The 22831-nt window shown below is 37.9% G+C and overlaps 1 protein-coding gene across 1 annotated transcript in view; it reads right to left on the reverse strand.

Moving 5' to 3' along the window:
* Positions 1-22831, reverse strand: part of Bank1 (B cell scaffold protein with ankyrin repeats 1) — a 359398-nt gene that overhangs the window by 13339 nt on the left and 323228 nt on the right. Inside the window, 2 exon segments of the mRNA XM_045143530.1 lie at positions 9679-9821; positions 10519-10628. Coding sequence (XP_044999465.1) covers positions 9679-9821; positions 10519-10628 — 253 coding nt within the window.

Consider the following 22831-nt stretch of genomic DNA (forward strand, 5'->3'; position numbering starts at 1 on the left):
ACATATTATCACTTGTGAAATGCATATTTTTTCTATCCGACTGCCTTGACTTCAATTGTAAAATGTTAATCCACTGTTTCTCACAGTAAAGTTTGTTATTTGGCACATTTTCTAAGTCTTTGAGTATTTTTAGCTCTTGTGACTTAGTCCAGTCCCCTAACACATCTTGATTTAGATGTATACATGTCTTCTAAGTGGTTGGATCCTTCTAAGAAGGGAAAGGCAGCAGGACAAGTATCGAGTCTAATTCTCAGAAGTGTGTAGAACTTTATTTGTTGATGCACAGCTATCTTATTATGAGCATTGTCTGAGATTTTGTGCCTTTAGTGGAGCAAAGAATCATATTCATTTAATCATGGGGACATATGTGGACTTTCAGGTGATCCACTTGGTGTGTATGGCATGGAGAAACCAATTTTGCTCATTAGCAACTTGCCTGTTGTAGTCAGCTCCATTTTCCTGGGATGAACATTCAACCACACAAAGTTTATGGGAAAGAGTAATTTATTTTGAGATTATATATCCAGGGAAGGTTCCATCAGTGATGAAAGAAGCTGTCTCATTTCCACAGATATAAGCCCAGAAATACCACCAACAGCCAGCACCACCATCAAGAACCAACAGCCAGAACACAAGTGCTCTCTTCACATCTTTGGGCTGTAAATCATATCTGCTACCTCCTACAAACACACCTTAAGGCTGGACTCTAAGATCTACCCCCAGTGATATACCTTTTCTCCAACAGCAGGGATTGCCTACTGGGGACATAGTGGGATGCTTTGTCAAAAGTGCCTGAGTCTGTGGGGCCAAACTTTCAGACTACCACATTACACTCCTAGTCTCCATGTGACTCATGACCATCTCACACTGAAACTTGTATTCAGTCAAAATGCAAAGGTCTCATAAGCTTTACTAACTTTAACACTGTTCCAAAGTCCCAAGTCTCCTCTGAGATTTAAGACTATCTCTTAATTGTGAGTCCTGTAAAATCAAAACAAGTTACACATTTCTGACACACAGTGGCACATTTCCATTGCAAAAGTAAACATTTACATTGCACAAAGGCATAACATGGAGAGAATGGAGCAATACAAAATCAATAACCATCAAGTAAACATCAAATAATTCTTCAACTCTGACATCTGTAACCAGTAATGACAGTCTCTGGATTTCTAATTCCATCCTTCCAGCTAGCTGAGTAGCCTGACACAAAGTTTCAATTTGAACAAAAAGTGCCCCATAGTAGCACTTGAACAATCCTGTTACATCCAATATATTGTTGGGTCTCTATAGTAAACAATAATCCATCCTCATACAGTGGCCATTTTGGCCTCCAGTATTATGTTTATTTCAGCCTTGCTTCTCAGGCTACATCTCAGCAACAGCTTTTGCAACCATGTGCCTTCATGACCAACTTTTGTGCATTTTTCATTCTTCCAAAATCAATACCAGGTGTGCAGAAGCACATCCAATTTGTTAATCTAAGGAGGAAATAAATCCTGACCTTTAGCTTTCAAAATTCTTCCTTTCAGTCGTCCTCTTTAAAGAGTTTGCATTTCTATAATCCAACCTTTCCTGGGTGGACTTCACCCTCAGACATCTTTTCCAGTGTTTTCCATTCATTGTAGAGCAGTTGGCCCATCCTTAATGGTTGTAATCTATTTAACAATCATGGCTTTAGAACCTAAAACAAGTCTCTGTGCCAGTAACTGTATCTATTTATTCAACATAGAAAGAGGGAGAGGGAGAGAGAGACAGAGGGAGAATGGGTGGGCTAAGGCCTCCAGCCACTGAAAATGAACTCCAGACACATGTGCCTCCTTGTGCATCTGGCTAACATGGGGCCTGGGGACTTGAACCAGGGTCCTTCTGCTTTGTAGGCAAACACCTTAACCACTAAGCAATCCTTCTAGCCCTGTGCCAGCAACTTTAAACTTGTTTGAATTTTTCCAACTTATAATTGTACATATTACAGTTCTGTACCTTCCACAAAATACACCAGTCAATTACTTTTAAATTCAACCCTGGTCAAACTCTCTAGGCATTGGCAGCAGAATGCAGCCAGCCTTTATTCCAGTATTCCAGTTACAAAAATGTTCTCTGTTGTCTTTCCTTCTCCTTTGAAAGTTCATGGACCAACAATTCTCTCTGCATTTAGCATTTTCACACTCTCACAGAACAACCGATTATACTTGACTTCTACAGTACCAAGTACCAAGTCCATGCACATTGTTTTACCATATAAGTTCCAAAGACCAAAATACACATGGTTAGATTCATCACATCAAAACCCCACTACTGATGACAATTTATGTGGCAGTCAGCACTGTGTCCTGGGATGAACATTCAGCCAGGCACATTCTATAGGAAGAAGGAATTAATTTCAAGGTTATAGGTCCAGGGGAGTTTCCATCAATGGTGGAAGAAGCTGTCTCCCTTTGTATAGATATAAAAAGAAAGACCCCTCCCCCAACAGTCAGCACTACCATTAAGCACCACTGCCAGAGCTCAATGGCTACTTCTACACCTTTGGGCTGGAAATATGATCTCCCCACAGAAAACATATCTTAGAACTGGAATCTAAGATCCACCCCCAGTGACATACCTGTTCCCTAGTAGCAAGGGTCTGCCTGCTTGGATCTTAAGTAGAAAGTTGAATAAAAAATGCCTGAGTCAACTTCTGGGTAAGATGGCAGCACAGGAGCCATGCCAAACCAGCGTAGGGAGGGATGTAAGCAAAACCACAGCAAAATGCGCACTTCTTGTAAAAAAGAAAGGAGTATAGGTTATTCTTTTTTAAAAAATATTTTTTTATTTTTTTTTATTTAGGTAAGAGAGAGAGAAACAGAAATATGCAGGTAGGGAGAAAGAGAACATGGCCTCCAGCCACTGCAAAGGAATTCCAGATTTGTGTGCCCTGTTGTGCATCTGGCTTGCATGTGCTCTGGGGAGTTGAACCTGGGTCATTTGGCTTTGCAGGCAAGTGCCTTAACTGATAAGCCATCTTTACACAACCTAGGTTATTCTTAGACACAGTGGAGAAATAACTTTTAATGAATGTGTATATTGCTCAGCTGAAATTTAGAATTTTCCAATAAATTGGTCCACTTGTTAAACTTGCTAGAATTACTTCTCTGGTTGGATTGGGGTACAAAAGCTACACCTGACACTTAAACTCATATCCTGAAAGTATATAAAGATTGCTTGTCACATCTAAGAATACTGCAGATAAGTAGAAAACCCAAGCATCAAATCAATTCAGGATGCAAATGTCACTATATTATAAGACAAGAAACACAAAGAATCAAGACAATACAATCCAAATAAAAATTGAAAATCCATCAGAAATGGCCTCCAATGATACTGTTTTATATGAAATTCCTGACAAAAATTCAATTTTTTTCTATACTCAAAGAAATCAAAGAAGAAAACAAAGAAATTAAAGAAGAAAACAAATTCCTAAAAGAGAACACAGGAAATCAGCTTTATGATATAATGAGGGTATCTCAAGACATGAGTTAGGAAATAGAAATACTTACAAAAAACCAGGCTGAAATTCTAGCTCTGAAGAACACAGTCAAATAAAAAACTCTGTGTAAAGTCTCACCAGTAGAATGGATGAAGGAGAGAACAGAATATCTAAACTAAAAGACCAGGTAGCAGACCTAATACAGTCCAACAAAGAGACAGACAAGCTAATAGGAAGGTATGAGTGGGAATTTCAAGATATCTGGGACACTTAGACAAGATCAAACAAAAGAATTCAGGGTATAGTATAAGGAGAAGAATTTCAATCCAGAGGCTTAGTTGGTGGTTTCAGCAAAATCATAGAAGAAAAATTTCCCCAATTTGGGAAAGAAATGCCAATGTAGAGACAAGAAGCTTTTAGAACACCAAACAGACAAACCTGGAAAGAACCTCTCCTTGCCGTGTTATAAATAAATTACTAAACATGCAAACAAAAGAAAATATATTGAAAGCAGTAAGAGAGAAAAAGCAAGTTACTTACAAAGGCAAGCCCTTCAGAATAACAGCAGATTATGCAATACAAACTTTAAAAACCAGAGGGCTTGGAATGATGTATTCCAAGTTCTGAAAGGTAACAACTTTCAACCAGGATTACTTTATCATGCAAACTATCTATCCAAATTGATGGAGAAATAAGGATGTTCCACAACAAAAACAGGCTAAATGACTTTATGACAACTAAACAAGCTCTATAGAAAATACTTGAAGGAATTCATCATGCTAAAGATAAAGCAAAACACACATAGGATGAAATAGGAAAAAAATAAACTCTACTCAAATAACAGTTAAAACAAGCAAGTAATGGGGAAATAGGAAGCACTAAAAAATAAGAAGAATGGCAAGAATAAACACATGTCTTTCAATAATAACTCTTAATATCAATAGCCTCAATGCCCCAGTCAAAAGACACAGGCTTGCCTCTAAGAAGCTCATCTCTCAATAAAAGATATACAATGTCTTAGGGTGAAAAGATGGGAAATGGTACTTCAAGAAAATGGGCCTAGGAAACAAGCATGGATTGGTATTCTATTATCTGACAGGATAGACTTCAAAGTAACATTAGCGAGGAAAGATAAGGAAAGTCATTTTATACCGATTAAAGGAATACTCCAACAGGAGGACATTATAATACTAAGCATATATGCACTTAATATTGGAGCTCCCAATTTCATCAAACAAACACTGTTAGACTTAAGGTCACAGATAACACCAAACCCAATTGTAGTTGGTGACATCCATACCCCATGGTCATCAACTGACAGGTCATCCTGGCAAAAAATAAACAGACAGACATCTAGATTAAATGATGTCATGGAACAAATGGACCTAACAGATATATCCAGAATATTCCACTCAAATGCTGCATAATATACATTATTCTCAGCAACACATGGAACATTCTGTAAAATAGACTATATATTAGAGCACAAAGCAAAAACAGGAAAATTGAAATAATCCATTGTACTCTATCTGACCACAGTGGGATTGAACTGCAAATCAGCAACAAGGACAACTACAGAGTATACCAAAATTCATGGAAAATAAACAGTACAATATTGAATGATGAATGAGTCATTGAAAAAAATGAATAAGGAAATTAATAAATTTATAGAATCAAATGATAAAGAGAATACAACATACCAAAATCTGTGGGACACAATGAAGGCAGTACTAAGAGGGAAATTTATAGCTCTAACTGCTATTTTAAGAAATTAGAGAGTTCACAAGTAAAAAATTTAATACTTCACTTTAGGCCTTGGAAAAAGAAGAACAAGGCAAACCAAAAATTAGTAGATTGAAGAAATACTAGAGATTAGGGCAGAAATTAATGAAAGTGGTACCATAGAAACAATCCAAAGAATCAGTGAAACAAAGAGTTGGTTCTTTGAAAGGATAAACAAGAAAATTAGATAGAAGAAAACTTTCCCAAAATTGGGAAAGAAATGCTATTGCAGATACAAGAAGCTTTTAGAACACCAAACAGACAAAACCTGAAAAGAACCTCTCTGGCGCAACTCTCTCACTCTTTCCCTCTCATCCCTTCTTCCTCTCCCTCAAATAAGTACAATAAAATAAAAAATTAAATAAAAAATTAGAGAGATCACAAGTAAACAATTTAATGCATCACCTTAAGTCCTTGGAGAAAGAAGAACAGGGAAACCAAAAATCAGTAGACAGGAAGAAGTAATAAAGATTAGGACAGAAATTAAGGAAATAGAAACAAAAAAAAAATTCCAAAGAATCAATGAAACAAAGAGTTGGTTCTTTGAAAGGATAAACAAGATTGACAAACCCCTGACACATCTGACCAGAAGAAAGAGAGAAGAGATAAAATTTAATAAAATTAGAGATGAAAAAGGCACTATTACATCAGATACCAAAGAAATTCAGAAAATCATAAGGACCTTGAGAACATATAGGCCTCTAAGTTTGAAAATCTGAGAGAAATGGATGATTTCCTTGGTTCATATAACCTACAAAAATGAAATCAAGATGAAACAAACCATTTAAATAGACCTATAACAAGTACAGAGATCCGAGCAGTTACAAAAAGTCTCCCAACTAAAAAACTCCAGGCCCAGATGGATTCACTGGTGAATTTTACCAGACCTTCATGGAAGAACTAACACCACTGCTTCTCAACCTTTTCCATAAAATATAAAAGGAAGGAATTCTACCAAACTCCTATGAAGCAAACATCACCCTCATACCAAAACCAGACAAAGACAGATCAAAAAAGTAAATTACAGACCAATCTCCATCATGAACATAGATGTAAAAATTCTGAACAAAATATTGGCAAACAGAATACAAGAATATATCAGAAAGATTATTCACCCCAACCAAGTAGGCTTTCTCCCAGGGATGGTTCAACATACACAAATCAATAAATGTGATACATCATATAAATGGTCTGAAGGACAAAAAAAAATCACATGATCATCTCAATAAATGTAGAAAAGGAATTCAACAAAACCTACATACCTTCATGGTAAAAGTATTACAGAAATTGGAACTAAAATTAGCATATCTCAACATAATAAATGGTATTTCTGACAAACCTACAGCCAATATAATACTAAATGGGGGAAAACCTGAAGCTTTTCACTAAAATAATAAACAAAACAAGGGTGTCCACTGTCTCCACTTTTATTTAATATAGTACTGGAAGTTTAGCTATATCAAGAAGACAAGAGACACTCATAAAAGGGACACAAATTGGAATGGAAGATATTAAATTATTTGCAGATGATATGATTCTATACTTAAAGGACCCTAAAGACTCTACTGGCAAACTGCTAGCACTGATAAACACTTTTAGCAATGTAGCAAGATACAAAATAAACACACAGAAATCAGTAGCTTTCCTATATACTAACAACAAACATGCGGAGGATGAAGTCAGGGAATCTCTAACATTCGCAGTTGCCTCAAAAACCTCTTCAACATATTGGCATAGGCAGTGGTTTTCTGAATATACTCCAGTTGCTCAGAAAATAAAACTACTAGTCAACTACTGGGATCTCATGAAATTACAAAGCTTTTGTACAGCAAAGGACACTGTGAACAGAGCAAAGAGACAACCTACAGAATGGGAGAAAATCTTTGCCAGCTACACATCTGACAGAGGATTAATATCCAGAATATACAAAGAACTCAAAAAACAAAACAATAAGAAGTCAAACAACCCAATTAAAAAATGGCCTATGGAACTAAGAGTTCTGACCAGAATCAATACAGATGGCATATAAACACCTAAAAAGGTGTTCTACATCCTTAGCCATAAGGGAAATACAAATTAAAACTACCTTGAATTTCCATCTCTCTCCCATCAGAAGGGCCACCATCAAGAAAACAAATGACAATAAATGTTGGTGAGTATGTGATAAAATGGGAACCCTTCTGCACTGTTGGTGGGAATGTAATCTGGTACAGCCATTGTGGAAATCAGTGTGGAGGTTCCTGAGACAGCTAAAAATAGATTTGCCATATGATCCAGCTATAGTATTCCTAGGCATATATCCTAATCACTCCTCTCACTTCCTTAGAGATACTTGCACAACCATGTTTATTGTTACTCTATTCACAATAGCTAGGGAATGGAACCAGCCTAGATGTCCCTCCACAGATGAATGGATAATAAAGATATGGTACTTTTACACAATGGAGTTCTATTTAGTGGTAAAGAAAAATGAAATTATGAAAATTTCAGGGAATGGATGGATCTGGAAAGGATTATACTAAATGAAGTAACCAGGCCTAGAAAACAAAAGTTGAATTTTCTCCCTCATTTGTATATCCTAAATACAAATGTATGGACTTGTGTGTGAGCTGGAACCAGAAATCAGTAGCAGAGGCCAGTAAGCTAGAAAATGGTTATAAGGGAAGGAGGAGGGCGAAGGACTTAAGGGGTTGGTATTATATATATATATAAATAATATATATAGAAGAACAGATTACAGGGAGGGGAAAGGCCTAAGTAATGCCAGGGGAAGAGATTGAGTAAAAGAAGAGTGGGGATAGGGTCAATAAAAATTCAAGATATTCCAAATAAGACATATAAAAACCTACTTTTTGTATCATAGCATATCCAGAAGCCATAGATTGTTACTAGCAAATTTTCAGTGCCAAGGAAGACAAGGAAGGGATACTGTCCAGTGAGTGTTGGCCAGGGAGGTCCCTGTTGCCTCCAAAACATTACAGGCTATTCCCAAGGCCCTCAATTTCCCTTGAGAAACAAATGGTAAGACCCTATTGATGAAGACTTCACATGCCTGAGTGGCAAAGTCACTGAGAAATCAAGCTGGTGCTGCGCAGAAAACATTCTTCTTGTAGACCAGCCAATTGAAAGGTGGAAAAGCTGCACTACATGTAGCCCCTATGGGAGACAGAAGTCATCAGTGGTGAAAACAGTGGACACTGGAAGCCTCAAGTTTGGCCAAGCAAGCCAAATGACTGAACAAGTGCAATAGTGGCATGGCTTCACTGGGGGAAACAAACTGCTCTCTAACTGGACTGAAGGCATACTCTATGGGAAGGAATACATGCCAGTGCCTGGTACTGAAAATCTAATCAACAACCTAATGCAGGGGAGGTCATGAGTGTTAGGGACATAAAGCCTGCTCTTGTCTGGATAAATGCATCTATTATTCTCATCAAATTGCCCTGAAAGCACTACAGTTAATGTTCATACTCATATATTAATGCTTCTGGTTAGAGAAGCTTCTCTTTTCAGATGGCAGTGACCACTGGGCTGACCTAAAAGGCTATGTAGTGCTGAGAAGTGACAGAGGAGTGTCCAGCACTGAAATAGCTCTATCACACCCTCCAAAGCTCAGGGACCACTGCAGAAGAGGTGGCAGAAAGAATGTAAGAGCCAAAGGAAGGAAGGGTAACACTCCTTACAATGCAATTGTCCAGACAGAAATTGGCCTTAATATCCATGACCTTGCAGTGCTTAGCAAAATGCACACAAGACCCTCATAATAGGAGAAAAAGATGATGACATCAAATTAAAAGAGAGACTAATGTAGAGAGGGAAGGGATGTGATGGAGATCAGAATTGTGAAGGGGAAGTAGGGAGGGAAATATGGTTTGTTGTCTGTAAGTGTAGAAGTTGTCAGTAATACTGTGGTGGTTTGAATAGATGGCCCCCCCAATATATTCAGTTCTTTATTGTTTGTAGTTTGCATCTGTAGCCACCTGGCTGGAGGCAGTGTCACTGGGTGGATCTTAAGGTGTAGTGGTGGGTTTCAGATTTCATTCCAAAGAAATGCAAAGTGTGCCTAGCTGGAGTTCCTGAAGTTTGCTGTGGCTTTTGGCTTTTTGGGCATGTGCTTGTCTCTGTCTTCTTGGGCCTGTGAAGGCAGTCCAGCTTCTTCTGCCATTATGGAACTTACCCTAGATATGTAAGCTTCAATAAATATCCCTTTCTCCATAACTGTGCCTGGTCTGGAAGTTCATCTCAGTGAACCTGAATCTGTCTGCTACAAATACATATGTGTGTGTGTGTGTGTGTGAAAAAATGCCTGAATCTATGGGATCAAACATTCAAACTCCCACACCATCCTACAACCTTTTTCTGCTAAAGACTTTTAACTGTAGCTTCAGGTAACGTCCAGACCTCTAACAGAAGTGAGGTAGACGTACTGACTGCTCTTGGCTGTCTCAGTGCAACTCTTCCTTTGATTAGCTTAGCTTGGGGGCAGATCAGAGTCCTGCTGCCGTTGCAGTAACTGGCAGCGCAATGCAATGATGGTTTCAATCCAGTGCCTCCCCAGTTGTCTTTGCCACTTTAGAGAAAAACATAGAACTGTAACTTGCTAGGCAATAGAACCTCTCAGGATCTATGGTGCTGTCTTCTTTGTCCCCAGTATTCTGGCTTTGTAAGCTTGATCACGGAGTACTCAGGTGTTGGGTGACTGTACTCAGCAGATTTCTACCTTTAGAAAGTCCCTAGGGGAGTTCTCTTTAGAACATGTACAGCTTCATGTTTCCAATTCGAATACTTGGCCACAGTAGAGGGACAAAATAAAAAGCTCTAGTCAAGGGTTGGGGATGCAGCTTGTTTGGTAATGTGCTTGCCTATCATGCATTAAGTCCTAGGTTTGATCCTTAGCATTACATAAACCGGCCATGGTGGTACATACCTATAATATTAGCACTTGGTGGGTAGAGGCAGGAGGACTAAAGTTAAGGTCATCTTTAGCTGCATAGGGAGTCCAAGGCCAGTGTGGGCTACATGAGATCATTTCTCAAAAAAATAAAAAGATATTCTGGGCTGGAGAGATGGCTTAGCGGTTAAGCACTTGCCTGTGAAGCCTAAGGACCCCGGTTCAAGGCTCGGTTCCCCAGGTCCCACGTTAGCCAGATAAATAAATACATAAAAAATGAACAAAAAAAAGATATTCTACTTGAGATCCTGATACTTGTATTAAAACAATCTGGCCACATTTTGAGGGGTTGGATTTATTCAGATTTTTGCAGTACTTTTGGTGGGGAATGAACTTCAGAGATATAGCACTTGCCTTTCTCTGATCACTGGTGCTTATCTTCTTTTGCCATTTGGTTGGATTCTGGGCCATTTCAGAATCTGTATCCTACCAAAAAATAAAGAAAAAAAATGTGTGTATCAGAGTGCAATTCAGGTAGTTTTAGCTATGAAAGAGATAAGCAATTTAGTACTTATCAGTGGAACTCCTTGAGCTGATAAAATTAACCAGAGGTCTGAACATTCTTCAAAAGGTGAGACCCAGTTGGTTCTTCCTCTGCTCACTGGCAATTCATGACACTTTAACAAATTGTCAGTGGTCAGAGGTGTGGCCCAAAGCAGTGTCCTGTAAAGGGACCACTGGCCAGGAATAGGATAAACTTGTGATGCCTGAAGCTAATAACATTTGAGCCCTCTTTATGATTATAAAAATATGAGCCTGGGAGATGGCTTAGTGAAGACACACTTGTCACAGAAATGTGAGAACCTGAGTTCAGGACTCCAGACCCAATGTAAAAGCTGGAAGATCTTGTGGGCTCTGTCATCTCAGCCTGCTAACAATGAGATGGGAGGTGGAGACAGAAGAATTCCTTGGGAGCTTCTGGGTCAGCTACCCTGTAGAATGAACCAGTGGATTACAAGTGAGAGCAATTACCCCAAACAAGGCAGATAGAAGAACTGACCCTGGGAGGTTGTCCTCTCACTGTCACTCTTGTGCGGGGGGACACACACACCAAAAAAAAAAAAAAAAAAAAAAAAAAAAGAATATAAAAATGCCCTTTTTAAAGCCTCTAGCTTATATGTCCCTAACTTTAAAGAGACCAACTTTGGTATTTGGTGGGTCAACAACTGGTGGTGGCAGTGGTGGTGGGGACAGTGAGTAGATGATGGGGAGAGAAAGAGAACGAGAAACAGAAAATGTAAAAATATAAGTGGCGGGCTGGAGAGATGGCTTAGCGGTTAAGCGCTTGCCTGTGAAGCCTAAGGACCCCGGTTCGAGGCTCGGTTCCCCAGGTCCCACGTTAGCCAGATGCACAAGGGGGCGCACGCGTCTGGAGTTCGTTTGCAGAGGCTGGAAGCCCTGGCGCGTCCATTTTCTCTCTCTCCCTCTACCTGTCTTTCTCTCTGTGTCTGTCTCTCTCAAATAAATTAAAAAAAAATATATATATATATATATATAAGTGGCTACTCAGTCTCAACTGTAGGCATGTTCAACTTTTGACATTGTCACTTGAAGCCACCTACAAAGTTTATACTCAATTACATGATCAATTTGCAAGAAAATCATTGTATAAACTCTTACAATTTTTTATTAACTTTAACTTCTGTGTTGGGCCTCATTCATAGGTATCCTGGGGCTGACCCAGTCCCTGGGCTGTGGCTTGGACACACATGGAAGACACCTTGTTTCTTGTAGGATTATGATACATATGATCCTTACACTAATCCCCTTATTCATAAACTATTCAGATTATTGTTTTCCTGTTCCATGTTACTGGATGATATTAAGTTACACACAAGTCTTGTTTATATTTCCTCACAGGAGCATCTTTGGGATACCACCATACCATCATGGTTAGGAGAGTAATTTTGGATTAAAATAATTGCTTGAATTTAGGTCAGGTCATTTAGGAGTTTTCCTTCATGGCTCTCTTATTGATCTGTATTTCTTGATAAAATGGGGATGTCATATTAACCAACTTCACATGGGATTGAGAAGATTCAATGAGATAATGCATAGAAGGAACTTGAACTTGCTTTCACCTCACAGGAAACACTACTGAAGCATTACTGTTATGACTGCCTTTCTCCCAGATTGCTAATGCCTTGTTATGGGCTTTAACTGATAGGTGGGGTGAAAAGAAACAAAAGCTACCTTCCATTGAGTGAAACATGAGACTAGCAGCTAGGTACAGACCCCTTGAGAAGCCCAAAGAAAATGTGAGGAGGACCAGTCTACTGTATTTGGATGCTAGCCAATGCATTGGTAATATCTTCCTTTTAAAGTGGATTAAGACTTACTAGTCATGCTCAGTGAATATAACTGGGGAGGATTCTTAGTTTTTAGAAACAGTTTGATCATAGTCCTTTCTAAATGATAACATTTACTCTAAACATTTCCTTACTGGACAGTATTATCATTCCATGCTGCTGAATAATAGCTAAGCACTGAAATGCTTAGTTTCTGTGTTCAATACATGTAATTAACGAAATCTTGACTTGTTAATACCAGCAATTCAAAATCAATTTCTAAGGTTATGAAGTTGTCTGTTTCTTGACCAATCCTACCACAGAAACTTCAGAAAAGCTGCAGATTACACAGGGAAGAAATTATAGTGTGTGGATATTAAAATACTCTTGCTTTTCTATTTCTTATGACCCAGATACAATGAAGACATTTAGCTTGGTAGACACTTGGGCCGGTGTGTTGCTAATAGAATAATGTAGTTTACTTTGCAGCATAGCAAATATGAGAACATTTCTTAAAATTACACATCAGAATACTATTATGTGTGTGGGAGTATACCTATTTTATCTAAAGAAGCTTTTTCAAATTCCAATGCCCTTACCTTGCTTTTCTCTTTCTAATTTGGTCTGTTTATCACTTTTATTACTTTCATACTCATGTTGTCTAAGGCTTCCTCATGCTGAGGGGGGTGGTGAAGCAGTCATTCCCTAGTAGGAAGACGGAAGGTCACCCTGTGCTGCCTGACCCACCCTGTCTTCCGCTCAGCTTCACCTCTGGCTTTAGTGCTGAGAAAAGTCATCTAAAGTCCGGCTACAGCTGACAACACCTTCTTGTTTACTGGAGTAGAAGAAAATTTCCTCTACTTGTCTGATATTTGATTATTGATAGGATTAAGCTTAACAAGAAAAATAGAAAGAACCAATATTTTCATCATTTTTATAGACAATATAACAATTTGATTGGGATACTTTAAATCATTATTTATGTAACTGAAACAGTTCATTGGCTATAGATGTTGGATTTAGGGTGTGCTGAGTACGTGCATTTATTTTTTTTTCTGAATATTTATGAAATATGCTGTGATCATTAGATGGGCACAAGATGTGACAATCAAATCAGGCTAAGTAACATTTACATCTGCATAACTGTTTTTTAAACACGCTTCTGACTAACATGTAATACTTGTGTTCATCTATAAAGAATAGTATATTCTTTTGATACATGTATTCTGACAAAATCAGTGACTGACATTGTCATTCTTGTGTGTTTGGAGTCCCAGAGCTTCTTTCTTCTAATTATTTGCAAAGTCCTAGTAGGTTACTGTGAACTGTTGCATGCTCCTACTAGAATTCATTACTTCTAACTTCTCTGTTTCTTTCCTTTCATTGTCATAATTTACATTTGGACTGACTTTGTAAAGCTACATATGAGAAGACAATGCTGTATTTGTCTTATCTTTTTTTTTCAAGGTAGGGCCTCACTAGCTCAGGTTGACCTGGAATTCACTATGTAGTCTCAGGGTGGCCTTGAACTCATGGCAACCCACCTACCTCTGCCTGATTATTTGTGATCTCTCTAATTTCTTTTTATTTAATTTTTAAATTTTATTGTACTTATTTGAGGGAGAAGAAGAAGGAGAGAGAGGGAAAGAGTGTGAGAGAGAGTTGCACCAAAGAGGTTCTTTCCAGGTTTTGTCTGTTTGGTGTTCTAAAAGCTTCTTGTATCTGCATTGGAATTTCTTTCCCAATTTTGGGAAAGTTTTCTTCTAGAATTTTGTTGAAAACACCTACTAAGCCTCTGGATTGAAATTCTTCTCTTCTACTATGCCCAGACTTCTTATGTTTGATCCTTTCATAGTGTCCCAGCTATCTTGAAATTCTCACTTATACATTCCTATTAGCTTGTCTTTCTCTTTGTTGGACTGTATTAGATCTGCCACCTGGTCTTCTAGTTTAGATATTCTTATCTCTCCTTTATTCATTCTGTTGGTGAGACTTTCCACAAAGTTTTTTTCATTTGACTGACTGTATTTTTCAGTGCTGGAATTTCTGCCTGGTTTTTCTTCTGTATTTCAATTTCCTGAGTCATGTCTTATAGTGATCTATTTCATTAAACTGGTTTCCTGTGTTCTCTTGGAATTTCTTCAGGAGTTTGTTTTCTTCCTTAATTCCTTTGTTTTCTTCTTTGATTCCTTGATTTCTTCTTCAATTTCTTTGAGTATAGATAAAATTATTTTTTTTTGAAATCTTTGCCAGGAATTTTTTCTAAAACCATCTTATTGGAGGCCATTTCTGATGGATTTTTAATTTTTGGTGGGATTGTATTGTCTTGATTTTTTTGTTTCTTGTATCATAATGTTGTATTTTTTACAATTTGAGTTGATTTGCTGCCTGGGCTTTGTAACAATATGTGGTGCTGTTAGATTTTAATCCAACTTTATGTACCTTCAGAGTAGGAGTTTAAGGGGCCAAGTGTAGCTCTTTTACTCCACTACAACCACAGAAGTAATCCTAGGTGTTGAGTTTGTCTGCTACTCAAGTTTTCTAGTGGGCTGGGTAGAGCAATTACTGGCAAATCCTAAAATTCAACTGAGCAATATACACATTCAATAAAAACCAGCACAGAGTATGCAATTGTGGGGATTAAAACAAATAGATAACCTTATAAAGCCAAAAGCCCTAAGGGTGTGTGTTTCTCTACACCCTTAATCCTCATAGCTGGAAGGTTGAGATTTCTGTTTTGAAATGGGTTCCAGTTCAGCCTGGGTCTGAATCAGACCCTGCCCCCAGTAATGAGAGCAGCAAAAGACAAAGGCCTTATGAATTTGAGAGCATCAAAGGCCCCAATAGTCAACCCTCAAATACAGCTTAATTGAGAATGGTAAAGCCTACCAAGAATATGTAACCCATAACCTGCCCTGACATGGAAAGAGTGATTAGCACTTCCGTGAAGGCCTATGTACCTGCCTTTTTGTCAGTCAGCCTCGATAAGTTTTGGGTGGCTTCAAATCTCACCAATGCTGAGTGCCCACCTTGATCTCTCACTATTGTACTGTGAATCTGGAGTCTGATCAGCTGTCCTGGATGCCCTGCCTCTGGGAGCAGAATGTGTTCTTTGGAGGGTTGCAGTACTGTTGGTTGGGGGATACAAGAGTGCAGGAAGCCTGGAGTTTTACTGGAACTGCTCAGCTGGTCCTGCTCGTGTACCATTCAGCAGCTCCTCTGCTTTCTCACCTTCAGGTTTATTGACTTTGTAAGGTTATTGATGTTGGAAAATACCCTTGTTTGGTCTCTGGTCCTGTAGCTGGGCACTGGGTGGTCACTCTGATCAGGTCCAGGTCTGCAAGCTCCTTGGTGTGATTCTGGATGATTTCCTCCTTTCTGGTAGATCTTAGTCTCTCCTGCTTCTCCACTGTGGCTGATAAAAACCTATACACTTTCTGGATTAAGGGGACCCCACAGTACTAGAATAAATTGCCAACTGATGATTGTTGTGTGTGGCAGTTTGAATCATATGTCCTGCCTCCCCCCCAAACTCATTTGTTCTGGACGTGTGGTCCCCAGCTGGCGGCAATTTTGGAGGTGGAGCCTTGCTGGAGCAGGTGTGTTCCTGGGGGTGGGCTTTGTGATGATATAACTAGCTCCCCCTTACTAGAGCACAGCTAACTCTCCAGCTGCTGTTTTCACCTGCTGTGGCAGAAGTTATGTGTAACCTCTGCTCATGACATGCTTTCTGTGCTGTCCTGACTTTTCCTTGAGGCTATAAACCAAAATGAAGACTTTGTTCTCATTATCTGCATTTTGTTTTATCAGCAATAATACTGAGTGAGCAGGCGTCGTGTTCTTCAGTATTGTAGCCACTGATGGCTTGCTCATTGTCCAATAAATAACTTCCTACCTATGATTATGTAAGTGTCCTAATTTAACTCAGTAGATCAAAAGCAAATAAGCAGACAAAAATAATGTATGAAAATATGATGTGATCTAATAGGAAGAAAAATAGCCTTAATGAGAAGGTTGGGAGGCAGAGGAGAAAAGAAATGGCAATTGGAAAGATTAAAATTCACTATACATATATGAACATGTCAAAATAAAAAAATGTATAGGAATAGATTTTTTGTGAGGGTACCAAAGTAAGGATAGACATGACAGTCTATTCTGGTGGTATACAGGTCTTAGATAGAGTAGAATAAAGTTAATATATAATATTTCAAATTTTAATAATTTGAATACAAATATGTAATTAGGGAGGGTGAAATTCTAAAATATTGACACTGACAAACATGAAATGAAAGACAAAATAACATCAGTAATGTCAAAGAACAAAGAAACTGTAAAGAGAAAAGAAGTGAAAATAGAAAATAAGAAAGAGAAGTGTGAAAATAAAAAAAGACTATGAACAAGCCAAAATGAAAAAAACAGCAAAACACAAAGGAAATGGGTGTTAACTTGAAACAGGTACTGGTCATAAATATTATCCTCACTGGGGAAATGTCCTTACTTCTTCCCCTATGATTGCAGTTTGCAATGGTTACAGAGTGGGTGTGTTTGCACTGCCCCCAGTCCCTAAGGACTATTCAGGCTAGAAGGGTACTACAAAAGTGAACTTCCAGGAAGTGTTCCTAGCCTGAGCTTGTCTGTCCCCTAGGTCATATGCAATTTGTCTATGTCCCTATGTATATGGGTTTAGAACTCCCCTTGGAAGGGCATTTTGTGGTCTGTTGGAATTTGGAAATCCTGCCCATGTGTGTGTATCTTAGTGTGCTTGTTGGAGGTGGTAGGCACACATGCAATGGCTAGTAAGGATGACTTCATTTTTTGGCTGGCAGACACCAGCTAAGGGTTTCTAGTCCCAGGTCCACTCAGGCCCTGTGTTTTTACCCTGCACCTGGCTTTCATCACTGTCTTCTTCTCCAGATCCCCTGAGCTGCTTCCTCATGAAGTTCACCCATGGCGACTGCTGTGTAGACTCTGAGGTGAGCCTGAGGCTTATCTGGAAGGTCACTGAACTCTGTCCTTGTCAAAGCCTTTGTGGCTGATCTTCTGAATGCCTTGATCCTGCTCTTCTGTGGCTCCTCTACACACTTGGGAGTTCACTATCCACTATTAGAGGGAAACTGATGTTGCTGCTAGAACTTTCTTCCTTGTCAGATGATGCTGAAGATAAAGTCATCATGGTCTGTCTGTTCCCAGAACAAGTGGGATGTAGGGCATAAGGAATTGCCCAGGATTGTTATGTTGAGTGTCCTTGTCCTGTACCCACAGGAAGTCTGCCAGGCTGCCCTCCCCATACCCCCTATTCTTGGGACAGGATACCACATTGGTTGTGAGGAATGTTTGTGAAGGCAATTCTCTGTTACCTGAGTATAGGTAGTGTGGGTGTGCAATGGTACTGCCATGAAACCTGTCTTCTGTGTCTATGCTCCCATCCTGCATTGTATAGACATTTTATCTCCTTTGTTAGGTTCATTTCTAGGTATTTTTGAAGCTATCAATGGGGTTGTTTTCCTGCTTTCTTCCTCAGCATGTTCATTATTGGTAGATTTAAAAAATATACTTTTCAAATTATTTTATGTATGAGAGAGAGAGAGAGAGAGAGAGAGAGAGAGAGAAGAGAAGAGAAGAGAAGAGAAGAGAAGAGAAGAGAAGAGAAGAGAAGAGAAGAGAGAAGAGAAGAGAGAGGGAGGGAGAGAGAGGGAGAGGGAGAGAGAGAGAAGTGGGGGAGTGAGAATGAGAATGAGCATGAGAACGAGAATGAGAATGAGAATGGAAGTACCAGGGCCTTCATCTACTGTAAATGAACTCCAGACACATGCACTACTTTGTGCATCTGGCTTACATGAGGCCTGGAGAATCAAACCTGGGTCCTTTGACTTCACAGGAAAATACCTTAACTTGTAAGCCATTTATCCAGCTCTCTCTCTCTCTCTTTTTTTTTTTTTTTTTGTATGACAGTCTTTCTACTTTGCTGAAAATATTTTCTCAGAGGCACTCATACTCAGGATCAAATCATCTGAAAGTAGGGGTCATTTGACCCTTTTTTTTCTTATCTGCATCCTTTTTATTTCTCTTTTCCTATTGCTATGACTTAAACTATATTTAGTAGGAGTAGAGAAAGTACACATCCTTGTCCCCTTCCTGATTTTATTGTGGATGCTTTCAGTTGTTTTCTATTTAATATAATGTTGGGTATATTTGTAATACACAGACTTTATTATGCTATTGTATGTTCCTTCCATTCCTACTTTTTCAGGGCTATTATCATTAAAGGATGTTGAATTTTGTCAAATACATTTCAATTTGTATCTGTTGATATAATTACTTGATTTTTGTCATGACGTTTTTTAAGATAATATATTGCATTTATTGATTGGAATATTTTGAGTCATACTACCCTCCTTAAATGAAGCATACTTGGTCATGTTGAATGACCTCTTTAATGTTAAGTTGAATTCAGTTTCCAAGAATTTTTTTTACATATACTATGCTCATTTTTAATTGGACTTTTTCTTGTTATGAAGAACATACATTGTATACATCATGTATTAATACCGTCTTTTCCCTCCTCCCTGGCCCCATTCTGCTGTGGGCCCTCCTCAGTGGTATTGCTGGTATTCCCTGTAGGGTTGAGGTTATGCATTGTGGGAGCTGCAGTCAGTTATTGGGAAGAGGCAATGCCTCTAGGCATGATGTCCCAACCTGTGGCTCTTACAATTTTTCTGCCCCCTATTCCACAAAATTCCCTGAGCCTTGGTGGGTGTGTTTTAAGTCTACTTTAGTGATGAGCTCTTAGGCTCATCATTGGGATTTCTGCTTGGGTGTATGTTGTGTATCCTCAGTGTCTGTCTCTACCCTGGCACTAATTGTCAGGCTCACCATGGAGGCAGCACTCTTGCTCATCTCCCCACTTCCTCTTGGCTGAAATGTGAGTGGTACATTCTGAGAATCTGAAAAAGAAAAACAGATTTTCCAATGGGGAGTGAAGTTAGCATAGGTTAAATTGGATGTGTTATTAATTTAGGGGAGTTTGATGTATGTAGCCCCTCTTTTAGCTAAAGGCTAGTGGGAGCTTGACATTGGAGAACATAATATTTGTCTCCATAGGATTCTGATCCTGTTCCCAGTTCCAGACATGGGTTCCTTTTCACTGAGTGGATCTCTTAGCCAATCAGAAAGTCATTGGTTAACCACCAAGGCTGGGTGCACTGCTGTGTACTTCTTGTTAGGTGGTTACTTCTGTGTAGCTTAGACACTTAACTGCTGTAAGAACTTTTTTCTTGTGTGTGTGTGTGTGTGTGTGTGTGTGTGTCCCCTAATCCGGTTTTCGTATCAGGGTGATACTTTGTAAAATGAGTTTGCTAGCATTCTTTCCCTTTCTATCTTATCGAACAGTTTGAGGAACATTGGTATTGGTTCTTTTTTAGAGGTCTGGTGAAATTGACCAGCAATTAGGGATAATTTGTCTTCTTCCTTTCCAGGGAAGTTTATGATTTTTTAGTTGGGATACTATTTCAGCACTGTTATTTGTTTTAATTCTATGTAAGTTATTTATATTTTTTGTTTTACTTTTATAGGTCATATATGTCTAGAAATTCATCCAATTCTTCTAGATTTTTGGGTTTATTGGAATGAAGGTTTTCAGGTATACCTTGGTGATCCCCTGAATAACACTGGAATTTGTTGTGATGTTTCTTTTGATTTCTAATTTTATTAATTTGAGGTTTCACTCTTTTCAGTTAGTTTGGCTTAGGGTTTCTTAATCTTGTCTATCTTTTCAAAGAAACAACTTTTTGATCATTTGTTATGTTATTTGTATTTCCATTTCATTAATTTTCCACTGATCTTCATTATTTCTTTCTGTCTATGGATTTTGGATTTGGATTGCTCTTATTTTTCTAAGACCTTGATGCATAATTCTTTCATTTGATATTTTGCTCATTCTTCAGTGTAGATATTTATAGTTATAAACTTCCTTCTTATGGCTACTATTTTTATTTTCTATAATTTTTTGCTATATTATATTTTAGTTTTTTTATGCTTTAGGGAATATTTAAATTTTCCTTCTGAGGATTTTTTGTTTTTGTTGTTTTTTGTTCTCTGGATCAGGCTGATCTGGAATTAACTACGTAGTCTCAGGGTGGCCTCGAACTCATGATGATCCTCCTACTTTTGCCTCCCAAGTGCTGGGATTAAAGGCATATGCCACCATGTCTGGCTTCCTTCTGAGGTTTTTGATGACCTATTCATCATTCAGCAGTGTGATGTTTGATCTCCATGGACATGTGCATTTTCTGTTAATTCTCTTTCTTGCTGATAACTTCTAGTTTTATTCTCCTGTGGTTAGATATAATAAAAGAAATCCCTTAAATTTTCTTTTATTTTTTAATATTTAATTTTTGTTTTACAATATTGTCTATTTTAGGGAAATATCTCTGAGATGCTGAGAGAAATGTAGATTCTCCAGTGTTAAGTTGAAACATTCTGTAATTATCTGTTAAGGCCATTTGGTCTATAATTTAGTTTAATTTTTATATTTCTTTGTTGATAATTTTATTTGCATGATCTGTCTATTGGTGTGATGATGTACCTGTGCATTTATTTTAAATTGTGCTTATTTTATGAAATTAGGTATGCTGATATTTGGTGCATATATGTTTAGAATTATAATATTGTCTTGATGAATTCCCTTACTGGGTATGAAATGAACTTCCTAATCTCTCTTTTTAAAAAAAATTATTTATTTATTTATTTGAGAGCGACAGACACAGAGAGAAAGACAGATAGAGGGAGAGAGAGAGAATGGGCACGCCAGGGCTTCCAGCCTCTGCAAACAAACTCCAGATGCGTGTGCCCCCTTGTGCATCTGGCTAACGTGGGACTTGGGGAACTGAGCCTCGAACCGGGGTCCTAAGGCTTCACAGGCAAGCGCTTAACTGCTAAGCCATCTCTCCAGCCCCCTAATCTCTTATAACTAATTTTGGTTTGAAATTTATTTTGCCTGATAGTTGTAGAGTACTTGCTTATTTTCTAGAACATTCCACTTTCTTAGAATGCCTTCTAATCCTTTTTATCTTAAGGTGATGTTTATCTATGCCAGTTAGATTTGTTTATTGACAACAATAAATATATGGGTTCTATTTTTGAATCCAACTTGCTAGTCTGTTTCTTTTAATTGGAGAATTAAGACCTTAATTTTCAGAACTATTATTAAAAAGTGTGTATTAATTCCCATCATTTTATTTTGTAATGTTTAACACTTTCCTATTTCTCATTTGTTTATTTACTAATCTAGTATAGATAATTCTTTCCTATAGTCTCATGGGTATGGTTATCTTTCTCTTCAGAGTGTGGAATTCCTCTAAATATCTTCTGTCATGCTGGTTTAGTGGTTAAGAATTCTTTTTGGTTTTGTTCATTATGGGAATTTTTTCTTTCTCCTTATTTATGGAGGGTATATTTGCTGAATGTTGGAAGTTTACATTTTGGTCTTTCTTGCCTAAATGCCTCCTGTGTTTAGATGGCTATTACTGTCTCTAGATTTTGGAATTTGTCTATAATTTTATTGAATATATTTTCTATGTCATTAGGTTGTATTCTCATTATCTACATCCATGTTTTACAACTTTGGGATTTAATATATCTCACATGTTCTGTTCATACTTTCTCATTATTTCATCTTTATTATATCTTAATGTTCCAGTTAGTCTACTTTATCTTTAATCCCTAATAGTCTATTTGATTCATTCTATTGGTGAGATTTTCCACTAAGTTTGTTATTTTACTTATTGAGCTTTTCATTTCTATGATTTTATTTTTTTCATTTCTTAGTGAATTCTTTTCATATTCTGAGTTGACTTCCTTCTTTTTCCAGGTGTTTGTTTATATTCTCTTTGAATTCATTGTTAAGTTTATTTGTGTTCAAGAGATTCACTGGTGTTTCTTATAAACATTTTTTTTTTCAAGTATTTGGGACTTCATTTAAATCAGTCTCATTGGATGCTTGCTGTGGAATTGGTATTTTCTGAGGTAGTTCTATTGCCCTGATTCTTCATATTTCTTGTGTTTATGCTATAGGACATGCATATCTGGGATTAGACCATTGGTTGAATTTGTTCACCTAAGAGGTTATCACAACATGGTCTACAAAGTATCAAATCTTGGTACAGTCACTTGTCTGAGTATAGGTACAAAGTAGGTATGTAGTCAGTCTCCCAACCATGCAGGTGGGTACTATCTCTGTGTCTTCACTTGTGTGAATGCAAATGTGAATCCTGTTTCTATGCCATATTGCTTTTCTTTGTCTTAGTATTTGGTGTGGTGACTTGAAAAATTTTTTTAGAGGCA

This window comes from Jaculus jaculus, chromosome 2 (genome assembly GCF_020740685.1).
Source record: "Jaculus jaculus isolate mJacJac1 chromosome 2, mJacJac1.mat.Y.cur, whole genome shotgun sequence".
Taxonomy (NCBI): Eukaryota; Metazoa; Chordata; class Mammalia; order Rodentia; family Dipodidae; genus Jaculus; species Jaculus jaculus.